General features: G+C 35.3%; 2 protein-coding genes across 5 annotated transcripts in view; one reads left to right on the top strand and one right to left on the bottom strand.

Annotated features, from left to right (window-relative positions):
- LOC129717871 (protein-tyrosine sulfotransferase) overlaps nt 1-1,768 on the bottom strand; it is a 73,307-nt gene extending 71,539 nt beyond the window's left edge. For all 4 annotated transcript variants that reach the window (XM_055668107.1, XM_055668106.1, XM_055668110.1 and 1 more), the window contains exon 1: nt 1,123-1,768. The gene's annotated coding sequence lies outside the window, so the exon portion shown is untranslated. The remainder of the gene's footprint in view (nt 1-1,122) is intronic.
- Nucleotides 1,769-6,194: 4,426 nt separating this feature from the next.
- Nucleotides 6,195-17,813, top strand: part of LOC129717599 (amyloid protein-binding protein 2) — a 31,288-nt gene continuing 19,669 nt past the window's right edge. The window contains exons 1-2 of the mRNA XM_055667613.1: nt 6,195-6,388; nt 6,524-6,774. Of these exons, the coding sequence (XP_055523588.1) occupies nt 6,634-6,774 (141 nt within the window). The 5' untranslated portion in view covers nt 6,195-6,388; nt 6,524-6,633. The remainder of the gene's footprint in view (nt 6,389-6,523; nt 6,775-17,813) is intronic.

Below are 17,813 nucleotides of genomic sequence, written 5' to 3'. Positions count from 1 at the left end.
CCAAATTGAAGTGGCTTCGATTCGATTTTTTGGGTCAAATCAAGGATTAACGCGTCCAACATATTTCAAAGAACACAGAATTTCCCACCGATATTTGGGACCATCATAATAGTCATATTTGACATTTTGAGGGATAAGATGTGAAAAACAATATTGGCTATATTGAGTGCAGTGACTCTCTGGTGTTTTGTATAGCTCAGAGTTCAAGGTCTCTCTCCACGAAAAAAACGCAATAACTTGTACCTACTAGACAAATTAAGCGTAACGTTTATGATTGGTTCAATGGAAAGTTTTATTGGTCATGAATAATTCTCTAATTATGAATTACTTTCCGACTACCTGGGCAAGTGATGATGATGATGCGCAAAGAGGATTTAAGTTAATTCGTTAAATTTGGTTATACCGTATATAAAGAAAATTTAATTTACTATTAATTCTTCTTATTATTTTCCAATCGCAATTGATCATTTAATTAACCTCAACAGAGCACTTTGTAATCGAATTTCGTCTTAAAAAGTAAACATAACTTCAACCAATTACTTCGTATCGGTAAGAAATTTCATTGGTCGTCTAGCTGGAGATATTTTTGTTGCGCAATTAAAAATTCAGTCGGAAGAGTCTGTCACTGTGTTAGATCGATATGGTTGGTTTGATTGAAAGGAGAAAAGTGTGCGAGCATCTTGTGCATCGTGTTGAACCGTTTCCAGCTAGACAGTAAACAGGTTCATGCCACCACCCTGATGACACCACCGAAACAAAGACTGGTGGGTGAATGATGCAGGATTTATTTTTCTTTCTATGCAAGAAGTGGGGTTCGAGGTGGTAGCGTTAGGACGCTTTGTTAAACATCTCTCTATCTCTCTTGATATGAAACACAAGTAGGCCTGCCTACTTAGTCACAGGCTTCATGGCTTGCTTTCATCCTTGCGCTTTCATACTTCTGTTTATATGGGATTTAGTCAAATAAACTGGAGACCAACCGAGTTGCCCTCCGGCAGCTGGATGGCGCGTTTCTTATCAGTGAAGGAATCACATTTTTCAATTCTATCGTTTCCAGCTGCCACCGTTCGGTACACGCAGAGGTACTGAGCAAATATATTTTTTTATAAGTATGTAAATCACCTATTTCTATGCCGTATTGCCTTTTTATCCTTGGCATGCCTTGCCACTTAAATGGGGGCCCCAATTCAAAGGGCCATAAAAGCTCCACCCAGCGCCAGCAGCACCTTGGCCCCAGCCGCCTCCGACCTTTTCTTTCTCGCTAGTCGTTTTTGCTTCCTACAATTCTTTACACTCAAAAAAGAATAGTGGCCAAGTTCTCGCAGAATTCACGATCTAGTAATCACTGGGAGTTTAAACAATATGATGTGCACTGCTCACTGCACTGCGTGGCCTTTTCCGCAGCTAACTATTCACATTGAGAACTCTCGCAATCGGAATTTCCCGTCGTCGATGGCACACTGGTGGAATCCGGATTGCCTGTACGCACTAGGTGTTACACATGCCGACACTCTTCACACCGAAATTAATTCAACAGAAACCAATTGTTACAACACTTATCACAAAGCAGGAAAATCTGACAGTCAAAAACCGAACTACCGAGAAAAGATAATGTACAAGCGCACGTATGGAACGGGTCACTAGATTGCAGAACGGAGCGATTCGCGAACCACAACCGCAAGCAAGTCCAATATGCTACAGACGACGACAGAAGACGGAAAAAGAACCGACCTCATCTTTATACAATACGCAAACACGAACTGCGCTGAAACGGTTGTGTTGCTGGCTGGGGTGAGTGAGCGAGAGCACGCGCGCACACACCTCCATCAAAACAGCAAAGCGAACACGCCGCGGAGAGCGTGTACGAAAAGTGACAGCACCTGATTCGGTGATGTTCGTTTCGCGTTCGCATACGTGCGCGAGTGTGTGTTTGTGTTGATGGAACGATGATGATAGCGCCTTGCTTGAATGGGACAAAATTTAAGCTTATGCCAAACATAACGGAGCTGTGCATAAGTGTACGTGGAGCTGTTTGTGGGTGTGCGCGGCACGAGCGAGAAAGCCGAGAGAATGTTGTTCGACATGGCACAAAATAACAAAAATAACGAGAGAGAACTCCATCTGCGAACTGTCAAACGCAACAGTTGCCAGATTTTATGGGAAAACAAAAATACATTTAAAATAACTGTATGTTACTAACGCTCTGAATAATAAAATACAGCAAAGGTTAATCGCAAATATCTAGAAAGAGCTCAAATTAATTAGAAATATGTGAAAACATCAAAATAACGTCTGAGTTATTCAAACCTTTTTTAATGTGCACGAACAAAATTTTTTTCTTTTTGCTGTTGGTCAGTGTCCGCTACCAGGGGGCTCCTGTGTGAGCTCTTTGGTGTGGGGGTCAGTGGAGGGTATTAAAAAAAAAAAATTCCTGTAAGAAATCGTACCTGTTTTTACATATATCTGCTAATGTATGGTTCCAAACTTCCGTTTTGTATGTTACGAATATCGATTTAAGGATACCAACTTTTCGCAATTTAAGATTATTTTTCTTTTAGTCTACTTACTGTGAAATTAGAAAAATATTATTAATTTACAACAATTATTTATAGATAAAAAAACAATTTATTGATACATAGACATACTTTCCTATCAGTTTGGAAACTTAAGGCTTAATTCGAGCAAATTAGAATTTGAGTATTTGAGTATTTTGGAATGCAACTTTTTGTGATGACTGTTGAGTATTTCGTAGTAATAAACAAGAAATAATTGGGAAATATACAGAACAGAATAAAAAGCCCAGTTAGGCCGTTTACATACTGGCGCGTTATGCGTTGCGGAGACGGCTCGCCTTGTCGTGGGTAAATGTACAGCTCTACTTAGCGCTGTCCCCGAAAGTCTCCGAAAAAAAATTAGGATGTATTTTACGATGAGAACAGTGAATGGGCAATGTTTTTTTATTGTATTCATAAAAAAACATGTTTTCTACTGTAAGCTTGCAAACGTTTTTTGTCAATACCATGTTTAATGTATGATTTAATGTATTTAATGTATGAGAAAAATGCCTGTAAAATGCTGTTAAGATACATAACAACCCCTCTTTTTCATGGTAAAAATGCAAAAACAATGTTTTTTCTATTTTTCTGGGCAACGATATTTAATGTAAAATGTAAAAATAACTTAAAAAAGCTACGTCATTAATGGATGTTCCCTGACCGGCCAAGCTTTTCTCAAACTCAAACAAAACATTTTACCATCGGATGGTGCGGATGGAGTAAAGAGTAAAGAGTAAAGAGTAAAGAGTAAAGAGTAAAGAGTAAAGAGTAAAGAGTAAAGAGTAAAAAGTAAAGAGTAAAGAGTAAAGAGTAAAGAGTAAAGAGTAAAGAGTAAAGAGTAAAGAGTAAAGAGTAAAACGTAAAAATTAAAGAATGAAGAGTAAAGAGTTGATTAAGCTTCTACGTTAACCTGCTTCGTGGCTTTGCAAATAACTTTTGTGGTTTTTTGAGGTAAAAATTAATTTTTATCCGGATGGACTCGTTAAAGAATTTTTAGATTTGAAGATTTGAAAAACCTAATTTAGCGTTTAAGAGATGAAATATTTGAAGAATTTATGATCAACGGATTTGAAGATTTGCGGATTCGTGAATTAAAATAAACAAGAATCAATGAATTTAATAATTTACGAATTAGAGATTTGAGGATTTGAGTATCTAAGAATTTAGGAATTCAGAAATTTCAGGATTTAAAGATCAAAGGTTTTGAGGATGTGATGTATCAGCTTAAGGATTTGAGCTTCTGAGGCATTGCGTATTTAACGGAAGCGAGGTTTTAAATATTTAACTGTTTAACGATTTGAGGATTTTGAAATTGAAAGAATTGAAATTGAGGCATTTAAGAATTCAAAATATTATTGATTCAGGAATTTTAAATTTCAGGGATTAGATTAATCAAGTTTTTATGAATTCAAGGATTGAAAAATTCAAGAAATTATAGATTCAACAATTTAAATTGAAGTATTCGAGAATTTAGGTATTCTTGAACTTATTTATTTGAATCATTAACCCTGAAAAGGTTATCTTATTCTAGTGTTAAATTGACGCATGAATTTTAAATTATTCGAACTTGTAGAGTGATCATCACGGTGTTAGCACATCGATAAACAAATACTAGAATTCAGTTTTTTGCACAACGAGAACGGATTCGCACTAATAAAAAAGGAGAGGGAAATGTCACTAAAAGCGAGAAGTCAAATTAACGCAGTCTATCTCTAGGGTTAAGGTTTCAAAGATTTCAGGATTGACAAATTTGAAGTTGAAGCAATCAGGATTCAAAAGTTTTAGGTTCGTCGGATTATAAAATGATAAGATTTCACGGATTTTGAGAAATTTTAAAAAATCTGCAGAAAAAAAATAAAGAATTTGATGATTTTGGAATTTTAGGATCTCAGGATTACCCAAAATTTATATTGTAATTTTAGCATTTCCTAATTGGGTCCTAGAGCTATACCAGTTTTCATATATCATTTGAAGAAGCCGCTTTTTCTGAGCAAAACGTGATTTTCAAAAAAGTTCATCGTTTTCCTTCGATTTTTAAATGAACAATAAAAAAACTGTTCGAAAGGTCTAAGATGACGTTTCGCCCGGTATGTGAGAGCAGTTTTTTATTCTTCATTTAAAAATCGAAGGAAAACGATGAACATTTTTTAAAAATCACGTTTTGCCCAGAAAATTGCACTCTTTCAACTGGTATACAAAAATCAAAAAACCATTTAAAACTTTAGGACCCAATTTTACAATTTTTCTGCCAAATTTCGCTTAATAATATATTATATATAATATATAGTTTAATAATATATATCTGTAAATCAGCACAACATTCAACTACAGTGAAATTCTTTATACTTTATAGTTGTAAATGTTTTGTTTTAATTTTCACTCGGATACTCGGTTAAAAATCAGTGCAGTGAATCTCAGCATTAAAATATCTTCCGTCAAAAACATCGTTTTTCATATTTTTTTAAAAATCATCAACAGAAACCAATTAAAAAAACACAGATCTTTTGGTACAATCTTACATTGGACCTGCGGCCCCTTTCTGCACCAAAAAAATGAAAATGAAATCTCTTGGTACAATCTTATATAATTTTTAAATTTCTTCGGTGGTTTTGACCTGGGAGTTTTGACTAGAGATACTCAAAGAGAGAGATAAGCGATGAAAAAAACCGCTGATTTGGCAACTAGGTTTCACATAGTCTCCCAGCTGGTTTCGAGGTACGATGCTGGCTTAACAAGCCAGTCGTCGTATGTTCGAGTCTCGGCTCGGGAGAGTCAGTAGGATCGTAGCGCTAGCCCCGCAATCGTCCTGTACACTCAACAGTTGGCTGCGAAGTCTGTGTATAATAAACAGAAGGTCGAGTTCCGATACGGAATGTAGCACCAAGGCTTTGCTTTGTTTCACATATCAGAGGTGCCAGATCTCTTCTCAAATCGCAATGTTGACTAACTTTTTTATTCGACTCGTATAACTGATGGTGACGGTGGAAGTCCTGGGGAATAATAAATTGCATCACAAAGAGCGTGAAGGTGTTAAATTTTATGTTTATGCTTAATTTTATATACTATCATCATTATTTTGTTGACCATACAAAGGGTTTGTGAACCACCAGTTAAAAATCACTGTAATGAGCAACTTTGGAGCATTCTCAATTCATTGTTTAACAATAGAACATGTAAAAAGTGTAAAAATATATATATTCTTTATTGAACCTTATTACAATACCTCTCAATGTGTTACCGTTTTTGTTCGTTTGGCGTGGATTTTGACATATTCGTTTGGCTCACAACACTCTCTTCGCATATCTCTCCCTCTGAGTATTGCTAATTTTGACAACGTTTAACTTAATAAAAATGAAATCTAATTTGGTGATTAACTGTATGTACATATTTGTTTTCTTTACAAATATCGCCATTTTGACTGTCAAAAACAAACATAAATCATCTTATTATTTATTTAGTTTGCTTGAAAATTTCTTTTACACGAGAAGCCAGCTTATTTTCTAGTTTCATAACAAATTTTCAGTTCTAAAGAAGGAGCGTATTTTTTTAATATCCCCGTTGAACAACTTACTTTAGTGAATTAAATTTACAGTGTACAATTCACATCCTCCTTCGCCACAGAGAGATTCACATCTTCCTTCAGCCGTCAGCCAGTCGTCCGTTAGCCTGCCAGTCAATTCGAGTCCTTCTTGTAGTCGTTGTCGATTTTTGCGTATTTTGATAATGTAGTTTCACGGGTGCAGCAAATCGTAGCCAAATCAGATAAAAGTGATCCTAGTGGAAGAAACTGTTCTCTACTGGCTTATAAATTACTAGTTTAAATAAGAGCACAGGTGAGGCCGTGGAAGGAAAAGCAACCTTTTTTTTTGGGTGCTCGCGAAGTGACAGTGAATTTATAGTGAGTGAAGTGGTGGCAATTGAAAAAAGCGAAAGTTTTTTTTCTCTCCCATCGTATGTCATCGTGATAGCACAACAGCTCGAACGAAGAACGAATCACGGAAGTAGCAAAAGCACAAATAAACGGGTTACTTGCTGGTTTCTGTTTCGTTGTGGCCAACCATATTGTGAGCTGGGAGCGATGGGCAGGGAACCACCTTCGCTGTACAACCTGTGCCTGTTGGCCTACGTCAAGAACCTGAACCACAACGTTGCCAGCCTGGATCGGATCGCGGACCTACGATTACTTCCAACAGCCGTACTTGCCACCGTCTACGATCAGGTGAGAGCTTTTTTTTTCCTACTTCCTAATTGTTTGACAGCCCGTCGTCGTCGAATTTATTCTTGCGACATTGAAAATCGCGAAGCCACAGACAGACATTCTGTCCTCCAAGGGCATTCACAGAGGTGACAAATTTCCTCTTCCCCTCTCGTTACTTGGGGAATACACCTGCCAGTCCCACTGCGGTCCTAAGGTGAAAGGGAGCCAGTGTTCCCTTTCCTGCTGCTGCTGCTGCTGTTGAGGTAGAGATCGAAATCGCAAGCGAAATTTGCTACACACGACACCGATTACCAATATAGCTGCAGCCACCAGATGCGAGCGGAGAGAGACTTTCTGGGCTTTTGGCTTTCTACTCGCATCTTGCGAGCCACACCGAACTCGGTGGCTGTGTTTGTTGTATCTTCTTTGAGCATCTTTGGGTACCCAAGAAGCCCATGCGACGAACGACATCGTCTTACAGTTTGCTTTCGCTAATGTGGCTGCACAAAGTATATTAATAACATTTTCTGGCATAAGTCCCATTTTACAGTACCTGTTGCGAATTCGAATCATCGATCAGTTAATAAAAAATAAGTTGAAGAGATAAAACATGGTCCAAAACATATGAAAACACCACAATCAGTTTAGCAAACTGGTCTAAATTGTGCTCGCAAGCCAAGCGGCCAGAAATGGCAGAACGTTATTCTAACAACGAAGGAGGCAGCAATTAACAGAATGGCACATGCTAATTAATAAAAGTATGACGTAACTCAAGCACGGAACTAGATTTCGAAAACTTACTACCGATTGTGAGGACTAGTGGAGGGTGTTTTTTTCTGATTCTATGCCATATGCAACGACAGGGAAGGGAACCTAATAACCAATGAACAACATTTTAAGGTGTTGGACGGCAAATTCATTCCTCATTCTGTTTCATAGACTAACACCATTGCAGGAAGTCTGTCGGAGAGTCAAATCCAAGTCAGACAAGTTTAGAGAAGTAAACTTGCAATTGTTTACAGACTACAAGGCGGTGTACGACTCAGTTAATCCGATCAGTCAAAAATATCAGGATTATAACAAATCTTGATATATTGTTATGCACTGTTTTACATCAACTTGTGTTCTAAACTCGGTCTCGTTAATAGTTAGAATATCAAAATTTCTATCAAAATAATTACTATCAAATAATTACTATAATATAACAAATTATAGCAAGTTTTGTAAGGTTTTTGGCAGAAAAAGATCAGAATTAGTTAGAACGTACACTAACCGCTACGCGCTATAGCGAATGATGAATATTTCCGACTTAAAAGTGTACGCCGTCTCATTTTTTGGAGTGTACAATGGCGGAAATAATCGAGAAACTAAAGAACATTAATCATTGGTCAGAAATGGCCGAGCTGTAGTGTTATTTTCCCTTCTTTTGGTAGTTAATTAGTAGAGTGTATACCATTCCGCTATCCTGACTATATCTCCTTCAGAGTATAAAATTAACTCCCGGCAGGCCGCTTCGAAGTGGCAGGTGCTGAACTCATTTCTGATGTAAGAAAATGAAATGATTCACCTAAAATGGCGTTAGTTCTTTCCTATCAACAGGTTTCTTTTATGTTCCGATCATGCTCGCGTATACCAAAACTTTATCGTTTATCGAAAAACTTACAACTTCAGAGCAGAATCATTTCAAATCGCCTGGAAATACGCGAAAATTTAATCGACCATTTTTGATTTTAATGAAACTTTGCACACGTATTTGGTTTAGCAAACTGAGCATTTTTCACAGGTGGAGAGATTTTTTACACCCATGAGTTACATTCTAAAAGGGCGTATGCCTTTTGGCATAGCTTTTATTCGAAGCATTGTAGCCCAGAAACCGTTGGTTGTATAGAAAAATTACAGGAGGGTTGTGTGCAAAGCCACGACCGCAAGGTTGAAGTAGAATACTTTTACTAGAAGGATAACCCGGCTGCTTGCGTGTCAGTCATTTTGAAATCGTATTTGTTTCGTATATACCGCTTGTTAAGCACAGTATCAACAAATCGCAATAAACATCACACTGCTGTGCATTTGCAGCAGCATCGAACCTCAGTTGCAGTTATTAATAACCATTTATTATGCTCTTCTAAATACATTTTGTAGCCTTGGAAAAGGCCGATTGCTGCAATTGCAATTTTCATTCAATTATTGCATAAATGCTTCATGGTCAGATAGCGTGCGATATCCGCTCTGACATAATAAATTTTTCGAACGTTGTGGAATGATATAGGGTAAATGACCCAATAGTGGAGGAGCTAAGCACGAGTTATGCATGTTTAGCCATGTTTTGGCTAAGATAAACGAGTCTAGCTGGTACTTTTCATTATTTTCTGTTGAAATGGGCTCTACTTGATAGTTTTGCACCTTAAAATTTACTTTAAACACGTTTTGAGGCTTGAAATTAACAAAAATATGCTGTACGCTTTTGCTCCAATAGTTGCGGTAGAGTTCCTATAGTTGCGAATGCGTGTTCCTATAGTTGCGGTATATAAAATATTCGTGTTTGCTTGGTTAAATGAAGGTTTTTAACTCGCTTGAAGTGGTTTTTAAATGTTTTAGTATTTATCATGTTGTTTTTAATCGGTCGACTAGTAGGTTGGCAAGTGAATACAAAAATGCACGAAGTTAACCAAGAGACGGATTATGCACCAACTTGATCAGATTTTGGCAGAATTCAGTGAGAGTTTGTGGGTATGTAGGTTTTATTAAACTAAACAATTCTGCATGCTTTTCATAACATTTCTCTAGACTAACATTTAAAAAGGGCTGAAGTTTTTGAGCAGTTTTTTTATAAATCTGTTGTTTGTATAAATCTGTGTCTGGATATTGACTGATATTGAAAAAAAGTTGTAAAGGAATGACTTTTAGAAAATTGCTTGAAATTTCATATAAAGATATTGGAAAATTGAATTTGAGATCCTACATGCATGAAAAATAAAAAGTGATTTAAACTTTGATATTTTTGGATAGTCAATTTACCTAAATCTTTTTTGAACGATTTAAAAAGTTTTTCTAACAAAAATTCAGTCATGTTTATGGAACATTTTCAACGTAAAACAATGTTGGACATAAAAAAGACTAATAGCGCTCATTTTGAAATGCTTAGATGAATTTTAGGCGACTAAAGTGTTTGTCTATAAACCTTGGTTTTTGGAAATCTAAGATAACAGTTTCCATATCAACTCACTTTTTTTTTAAATCTTTTTTTTTTTGTTCAAGTGAAACTTTAGACACTTTCCTAAACGTCTCTTTCTTTTGTGTTTCTCTTGGAAAAAGCTAAAGTCTATCACCTCTGCTTCGTACCATGTCTGCGCCTCCATTTTCTACGTTAGTGTTTACTAAAAGAGCCATCTAGTTTCTGACTGTACATACTGCGAAAGGCTCGTCAAAAGAATTACAATACCATAAGCAGTGAGTAAGCATCTATTAAGAGGCCATGCATAAGTAACGTAGCATTTTAGGGCTGAGGGCGGCAGACTTTGTGCCCGATCATGTAAACGCGGGGGTAGGGGAAGGTGTGGTAATTTTTGAACCCAACCTTCCCCTTTCACAGTGATAAGTTACATAATTTAAGTATGTCCCCTAGTACCTACTTATCCTTAATATTCGCAATTAGTCCCACATAATCTTTTCTAATAAACGTAAATCAGAAATGCGGAACATACCGCAACTACAGGAGAACAGTATATCCTGTGATCCAATAGTGGAGGAAGTAATTTATAGATAATATGATCACCAATTAACGAACTTCACCTGTGAAACAGTTTCTATAATAATCTACTATCTGGGAAAATAATTATATGAGCATTAATCGTACTAAAAACACACACATATCTTAAGAACTTTGTGGACAAAATAAGAAAATAGGTAGTGAAGGGTGCCTTCCAGGTAAGTTTCTGAAAAATACAGTTTTTTCCAGTAGTTTGGATATTTTCAGTACATATTGATATAGTAACGTATGTACTTATGTTAAATCTATTGTTTCTTCAACATGTAGCATAAGCAATTCACCTCTAATTAATTTAAACGATGAATTTAAAAGCGATACCGCAACTATTGGTGCTACCACAACTATTGGATCATCTACCCTAACTGTAAAAATTTGTGTGGCTAAATTATTTTCAGTTATACCATTCTACAACGTTCGAAAAATTTTAATTCGTATGTCGTAATACTCATGTATGAAAAATACATCTCATTCATTCTGGACCCGCCTTTATTATCAGTTCCTACAGATTTTCTCAGTTTCGTAACACAGATGTACAAAAACGATTTCTTGTGGACATTCTGTCGAGCCGGACCGATAGAGCTCTCATTAAGGCAACAAAATAATATGTATTGTGTCGTGTTGTGCGGCTTGGAAGAAAAAAATGTTCCCGTCTCCGTGTCGCATGGAAGCAAATTGTTGCGTGTTTGATATTGCCGATGGTAGACATGAGTATGAAGGTCGAAATTCTGCAGGGATGTCAAACTTTAACCGTCTTCTTCAAGACGTTACATCCTTGTTAATGAAGTGTTGTGAATTTTCTAAAACAGACTCAGCATCGTGAGCAGAACGTGCCAAACTTTCCTGTTTGAAATCGGATTTGTTTCGTATATACCGCTTGTTATGCACAGTATCAACAAATCGTAATAAACATCACACTGCTGTGCATTTGCAGCAGCATCAAACCTCAGTTGCAGTTTATTAATAACCATTCATTATGCTCTTCCAAAAACATTTAGCAGCCTCGAAAAAGGCCGATTGCTGCAATTGCTTAAATGCTTCATTTTTTTTATTTTGATCTATTTTGATCCATTTGATCTGTTTTTCAATAGGGCCCAAAAACAAACGGGTTACTTGTAACTTTTGTATTGAAATGGTGCATACGTCATTTTGTTTTCTTGATTTTATGCAACATACGAATAAGTAACAACTAAAAGAAAGATACCAAAAGATGGGTCTTCAGATAACGAACAAATTGGCATAAGAACCCCATATTTGAAAAAATGGCGCTTACGTCAGTCTGCGAGATTACGGCAGTGTTGTCGCTGTCTAGAACTGTTATGAGCGGTTTCGGCTGAAACAAGCTCTTATATAGGCCAAATAGCATATTTTAAATTTCAAGGTATATGATTCTGTCGACCGTGCTTGGGAAGCAATCGTATAACGACCAATCAGCGGTCGAATTTTTCGTTTTGACAAGGCTTGACTATATTCAATAGTACAATTGTTTGAATAATGAAAATAACAATTATCTTCATTTGGGAAGAATCTTAGTAGATTTTCCAATCTATTGCTGCTATAACGAAGGAAATCCATCGAATAACAACCGATTTATTAGCAGTTGAAATTGGACATATTTTCACTTTTTTCGGTTTTAGATTTTCATTTCACATCCCTATGTAGCCGAACTTCCTGAGAGAAGTATTCTACTTCAAAACTGTCTGAGAATGAGTTGTAGGGAATTAAAAATGCACCATAAAAAATATACACTGTACAAAAAAATTTTTTTTTGACCTAAAAAAATAAACATTTAATTTCAATTGAAAAATGAAATGAAAAATAATTTTTTTATGGTAGATTAATTTTTTTATAAAAATTCTAATTCTAACATTTTTCAAAATATTTGTATTCTGATGATTTTAAAAGATGCAGAGAGTCATTTTAAATCAAAAAGCTCTTGGTAGTAAACATTCTAAAGGCATTGGTTTTCGAGTTATTTCTAATTTAAGCTCGAAAAATTATAATTATTTAGGAAAATACACGTTTTTCTTAATTCGTCCATAGTTCTCCAGCAAAAACCATACGTTCATTGGAATGCTTGATCAAAAATATACAATTCATTCTTTGACAACAAAACGATTGGGCGAACGGTTCTCAAGAAAAGAGTTGAATGTTTTAAGTGATATAAATATATATATATATATATATATATATATATATATATATATATATATATATATATATATATATATATATATATATATATATATATATATATATATATATATATATATATATATATATATAAAAGAATCAAATATTTATTTTAGAGTTTTATTATCTTAAGAACATATTTTTTTATGACATAGATACTTCACAGAACTCGTTTCACCTTATATTTTATATACATCATCAGAGGCGACGCGTGACCAAGTGGGCTACCTGTTCAGTCAGCAACAGTATCGTGATAACAGTTTCGAAAACATTTATCTTTATACATTTATCTATATGGCAAAGAAATTCTACGGTCTATTATGACCGCGAGTTTTCAGATAATTTTCTCGTAGAATAATGATATCGGCATCATTTCATAGAGGAAATCTTTCTCCACATTTATCACATCATGATTCTCAATGATCGGTTTCAGTCGTAAATAACTCTTGATCCGTCGAAGAACTAGAAAAGTTCACTCAACGGATGGCGTTGTGATATGCAATGTCAGTATCATTCAGGTCAGTGCGTCTTGAACTGTCCTACAGATCAGACGTTTTTTCGGTTGCTTGTGGACTGGTCTTTGACTGCCTATAGCTTCAAAGTTTGTGTTTTGTCAGTGTGTCTTTTAAAGATTACCTGAAAGTTATTTCCCATCAGTCTTTCTCAAGACTACCTACTTTTGAATTTAACATTTGTTTTAACTTTTTTCGTATCACCTGAAATGGCTGGACGGAAAAAGAAACCTCGCATCGCTGCGGGGAGGAAAAGAGAGGCATCTCTTTCTAACACATCGAGTGTCTGTAGTGACAATCCTTTTGATATTTTGCCTGAGCAAGAAGCTGGTGAAATGGAAGTTATTAGTAATGAAACTATACAAAATATAAAATCTTTAAAAAAGGAGAAAGTTACACCTATTGTGGTAACTATTTCTTCTGAATTTAATATATTCAAAAAGGAACTTTCAACGTTTGTTTCTGACGTTAAAGTTACCTATCAAATTGGCCGTAGAGGTGAATGCCGCTTATTAGCCGACTCAGTAAATGGTCGTGATCGTCTTGTTCAGTATTTAACTGACAAGATGTACAAATTTTTTACAAGATGTATAAATTTTTTACATTTTTTACAAGAACACCAAGCCGTTCAAGGTTGTCTTGAAAGGTCTCACCAACGATCAAACCGTTGATGAGATCAAACTTACTTTAACAGAATTACTTGGCATAGCCCCTACCCAAGTAATTCTAATGAAACAAAAATCACGAGGCGAAAACAGTCAGAGAACTGGAATTTCCCTTGTTAATTATTTAATTCATTTTAACCGCAATGAGGTTAACAACTTAAATTTTTTTGAAAAAGCACATGCTTTGTATAATGTGCGTGTAAAGTGGGAAATTTATAGGAAGTATGGCGGAGGTGAAAAGCATATCACCCAATGCCGTACTTGCCAACGTTATGGCCATGGTTCCAAATTCTGTAACATGGACCAAAAATGTCTTAATTGTGGAGACTCTTCTCACAAAAAGGACACATGTCCTGTGAAAGAGAGTAAAAATTTTCGCTGTGCGAATTGTAACGGCAACCATATGTCAAATTTTTATCAATGCCCAGTCCGTTTAGCAATTGTTAAGGCAAGGCAAGGTAAACAAAATTCAATTTCTCAATTAAAACCAACTTCAAAACAAAATTCTCCAAGCGTACCAGTGACGCATAGTTTACCTACTCCTTTGCATACCCGTTTAACTTATGCACAGGTTACAGGTAGTTCGAACATTATACCGCCTAGTGTTGGTAGTTCGAAAATGACCGTTAATATGGGTAAGCAAAACACGCTAGAAAATAATTGTACACCTATTACTGCAGCTAATATTGCTGCCGAAAATATTTTTTCTAATGTCAACTACCTGGGGCCTATTACGGCAGGTAAACTTTCTTTTTTGCAACAGGCAATGTTCGATCTTATGAACGCCATGTTGCAGGCAAAATCAATGTTTGATGCCATTCAAATAGGCACAAATTTTACTATTAAAATTGTTTCTAATTTAAATTTAGCAATGATTTTAAATAAAACAATTAAAATATTAAATTGGAATGCTCGCTCATTGAAGGCCAATGAGAATGAGCTTTTTAACTTTTTAACAGTAAATAATGTGCATATTGCAATTATTACTGAAACATTTTTGAAACCTAACATAAAATTAAAATATGATCCCAATTACGTGGTTCATAGATATGATAGGATTCAGGGTTCCGGCGGTGGAGTTGCAATTGTTATTCATCGCCGAAACAAACATCGTGCTCTTCCCCATCTTGAGACGAAAGTTATTGAAACTTTGGGAATTGAAGTTCAAACTGAACTTGGGATTTTATTTATTGCCGCAGCATATTTACCATTTCAATGCACACGCGAGCTCAAAAATTATTTTAAAGGTGATTTACAAAAACTCACCAGAAATCGTTCGAAATTTTTCATAATCGGCGATTTTAACGCTAAACATCGTTCATGGAATAATTCTCAAAGTAATTCCAATGGCAAAATTTTATTCAACGATTGTTCTTCAGGATACTATTCTATTTTGTCTCCGAATAGTCCTACATGCTTTTCTTCTGTAAGAAACCCTTCAACAATTGATTTGGTGCTTACAGATCAAAGTCATGTATGTAGTGATTTGATCACACATGCTGACTTTGATTCTGATCATCTTCCAATAACTTTTTTTTTATCACATGAATCAGTTTTAAACCCTATGAGCTCTGTTTTTAATTATAACAAGGCTAATTGGGAAAGATACAAAACTCATATTGAGAGAAATTTCAATAATGAGCTTGATTTGCAAAACGAAGTGAATATTGATTCCGCTTTGGACGCATTAAAATGTGCAATTGTTGATGCCAGGAATTATTCTGTTCCAAAGGCTCAAGTGAAATTTGATTCACCAATAATTGACGAAAATCTCCAACTTCTAATTCGTTTGAAAAATGTCCGCAGACGTCAATATCAACGTTCTCGTGACCCTGTTTTTAAAACTATTTATAAAGATTTACAGAAAGAGATTAAACATAGATTTACTCTTCTGAGAAATCAAAATTTTGAGACTAAAGTTGAAAAATTGAAACCATATTCAAAACCATTTTGGAAGCTGTCGAAGATTCTTAAGAAACCTTCATAGCCTATTCCAGTTTTAAAAGATGGTGAACGTTTTCTTGTATCCAATGAACAAAAGGCTCAAAGACTTGCTCAGCAGTTTGAGAGTGTTCATAACTCAAATTTGAATTTTGTGAGTCCAATTGAAAATAAAGTCACACGTCAATTTGATTTAATTTCTTCCCAGAATTTTTTACCTGCAGAAATAATTGAAACTAACTTGAATGAGATTAAATCAATTATTAAAAATTTCAAAAATATGAAAGCACCTGGTGACGATGGAATCTTTAATATACTAATCAAACATCTCCCTGAGAGCACAATGGAATTTTTAGTAAAAATTTTCAATTGCTGCTTCAAAATTGCATATTTTCCCAAATTATGGAAAAATGCAAAAATTACTCCCATTTTAAAACCGGATAAGAACCCAGCTGAAGTTTCAAGTTATCGACCAATCAGTTTGCTTTCTTCAATAAGTAAACTGTTTGAGAGAATTATTCGTAACAGAATGATGTCACACATCAACGAAAATTCAATTTTTGCAAATGAACAGTTTGGATTTCGCCATGGGCATTCCACAACTCATCAATTGCTCAGAGTTACTAATATGATACGAGCTAACAAATCTGAAGGTTATTCCACTGGAGCTGCTCTTTTAGACATAGAAAAAGCATTCGACAGTGTTTGGCATAAAGGTTTGATTGCGAAATTGCAAACTTTTAATTTTCCAATTTTCCTAATCAAAATTTTAAAAAATTATCTTACTGATCGAACTCTGCAGGTTGTCTATCAGAATTCAAAATCTGATAGATTTCCTGTCAGAGCAGGTGTACCTCAAGGTTCAGTCTTGGGTCCAGTCCTGTACAACATATTCACTTCAGATCTTCCTGATTTGCCTCCAGGATGCACAAAGTCATTGTTCTGCGATGACACAAGCATTTCCGTAAAAGGAAAAAGTCTTCGTGTCATATGCAGTCGATTGCAGAAAAGTTTAGATATTTTTTCTTCCTACTTGCAAAAGTGGAAAATCTCTCCCAATGCTTCTAAAACTCAAATGATAATTTTTCCGCATAAGCCTAGGGCTTCTTTCCTCAAGCCAAACAATAATCACGTTGTCAAGATGAATGGAGTTATTTTACGTTGGTCCGACAAGGTTAAGTACTTGGGACTAATTTATGATAAAAAACTTATTTTCAAAGAACACATTGAGAGTATACAAGCCAAGTGCATCAAATATACGAGATGTTTATATCCTCTCATTAACAGGAATTCTAAACTTTGTTTAAAGAACAAACTTTTGATTTACAAACAAATTTTTAGACCAGCAATGCTTTATGCTGTACCGATCTGGTCAAGTTGCTGTTCAACAAGGAAGAAGGATTCAGAATAAAATTCTGAAAATGATTTTGAAGCGTCCTCCTTGGTTTGGTACACTCGAATTACATAGACTTACTGGTGTTGAACCATTAGAAACTATGTCAAATAAAATTAATAACAATTTTCGACAAAAATCGTTGCAATCCTCAATTGCTACGATAAGCTCTCTTTATAGCCAATAAGTTAGCAATTAAGTTAGTTGTAAGTTTACTTCCCCTTTTCTGACAAGTAGGTTTAAATCCCTACGAATGATAAGTCCTAATTGCGAAAGCAAACAATTAAAATTAAAAATTTCTAACAGTGTTGAGAAGTCACCATTTGTGATTGGACACACATACTCATTATTTACTAATATTTATCATAAATACTTAAGCTACTAACAAATCCCCCCTTTTAAAAAAAAAAAAGTATCATTCAGGTTTTGTCCAACGATAATTAAAATTATGTTTATGATCTTTTTGCCTTTAAACTTTTCGCATGAGTAAAAAACCTATCTCTGTTTATCAAATCTTAGTTCAATGCTAAAGCGTTTCCTTTGACGATGTTGAAGTTTTAAACTAAAAAGAAAGCAGCGCGTAAGAAGACAAA

The sequence above is a fragment of the Wyeomyia smithii genome, chromosome 1 (assembly GCF_029784165.1).
Source record: "Wyeomyia smithii strain HCP4-BCI-WySm-NY-G18 chromosome 1, ASM2978416v1, whole genome shotgun sequence".
NCBI classification, from domain to species: domain Eukaryota; kingdom Metazoa; phylum Arthropoda; class Insecta; order Diptera; family Culicidae; genus Wyeomyia; species Wyeomyia smithii.
This window is presented reverse-complemented; position numbering and strand designations above follow the sequence as displayed.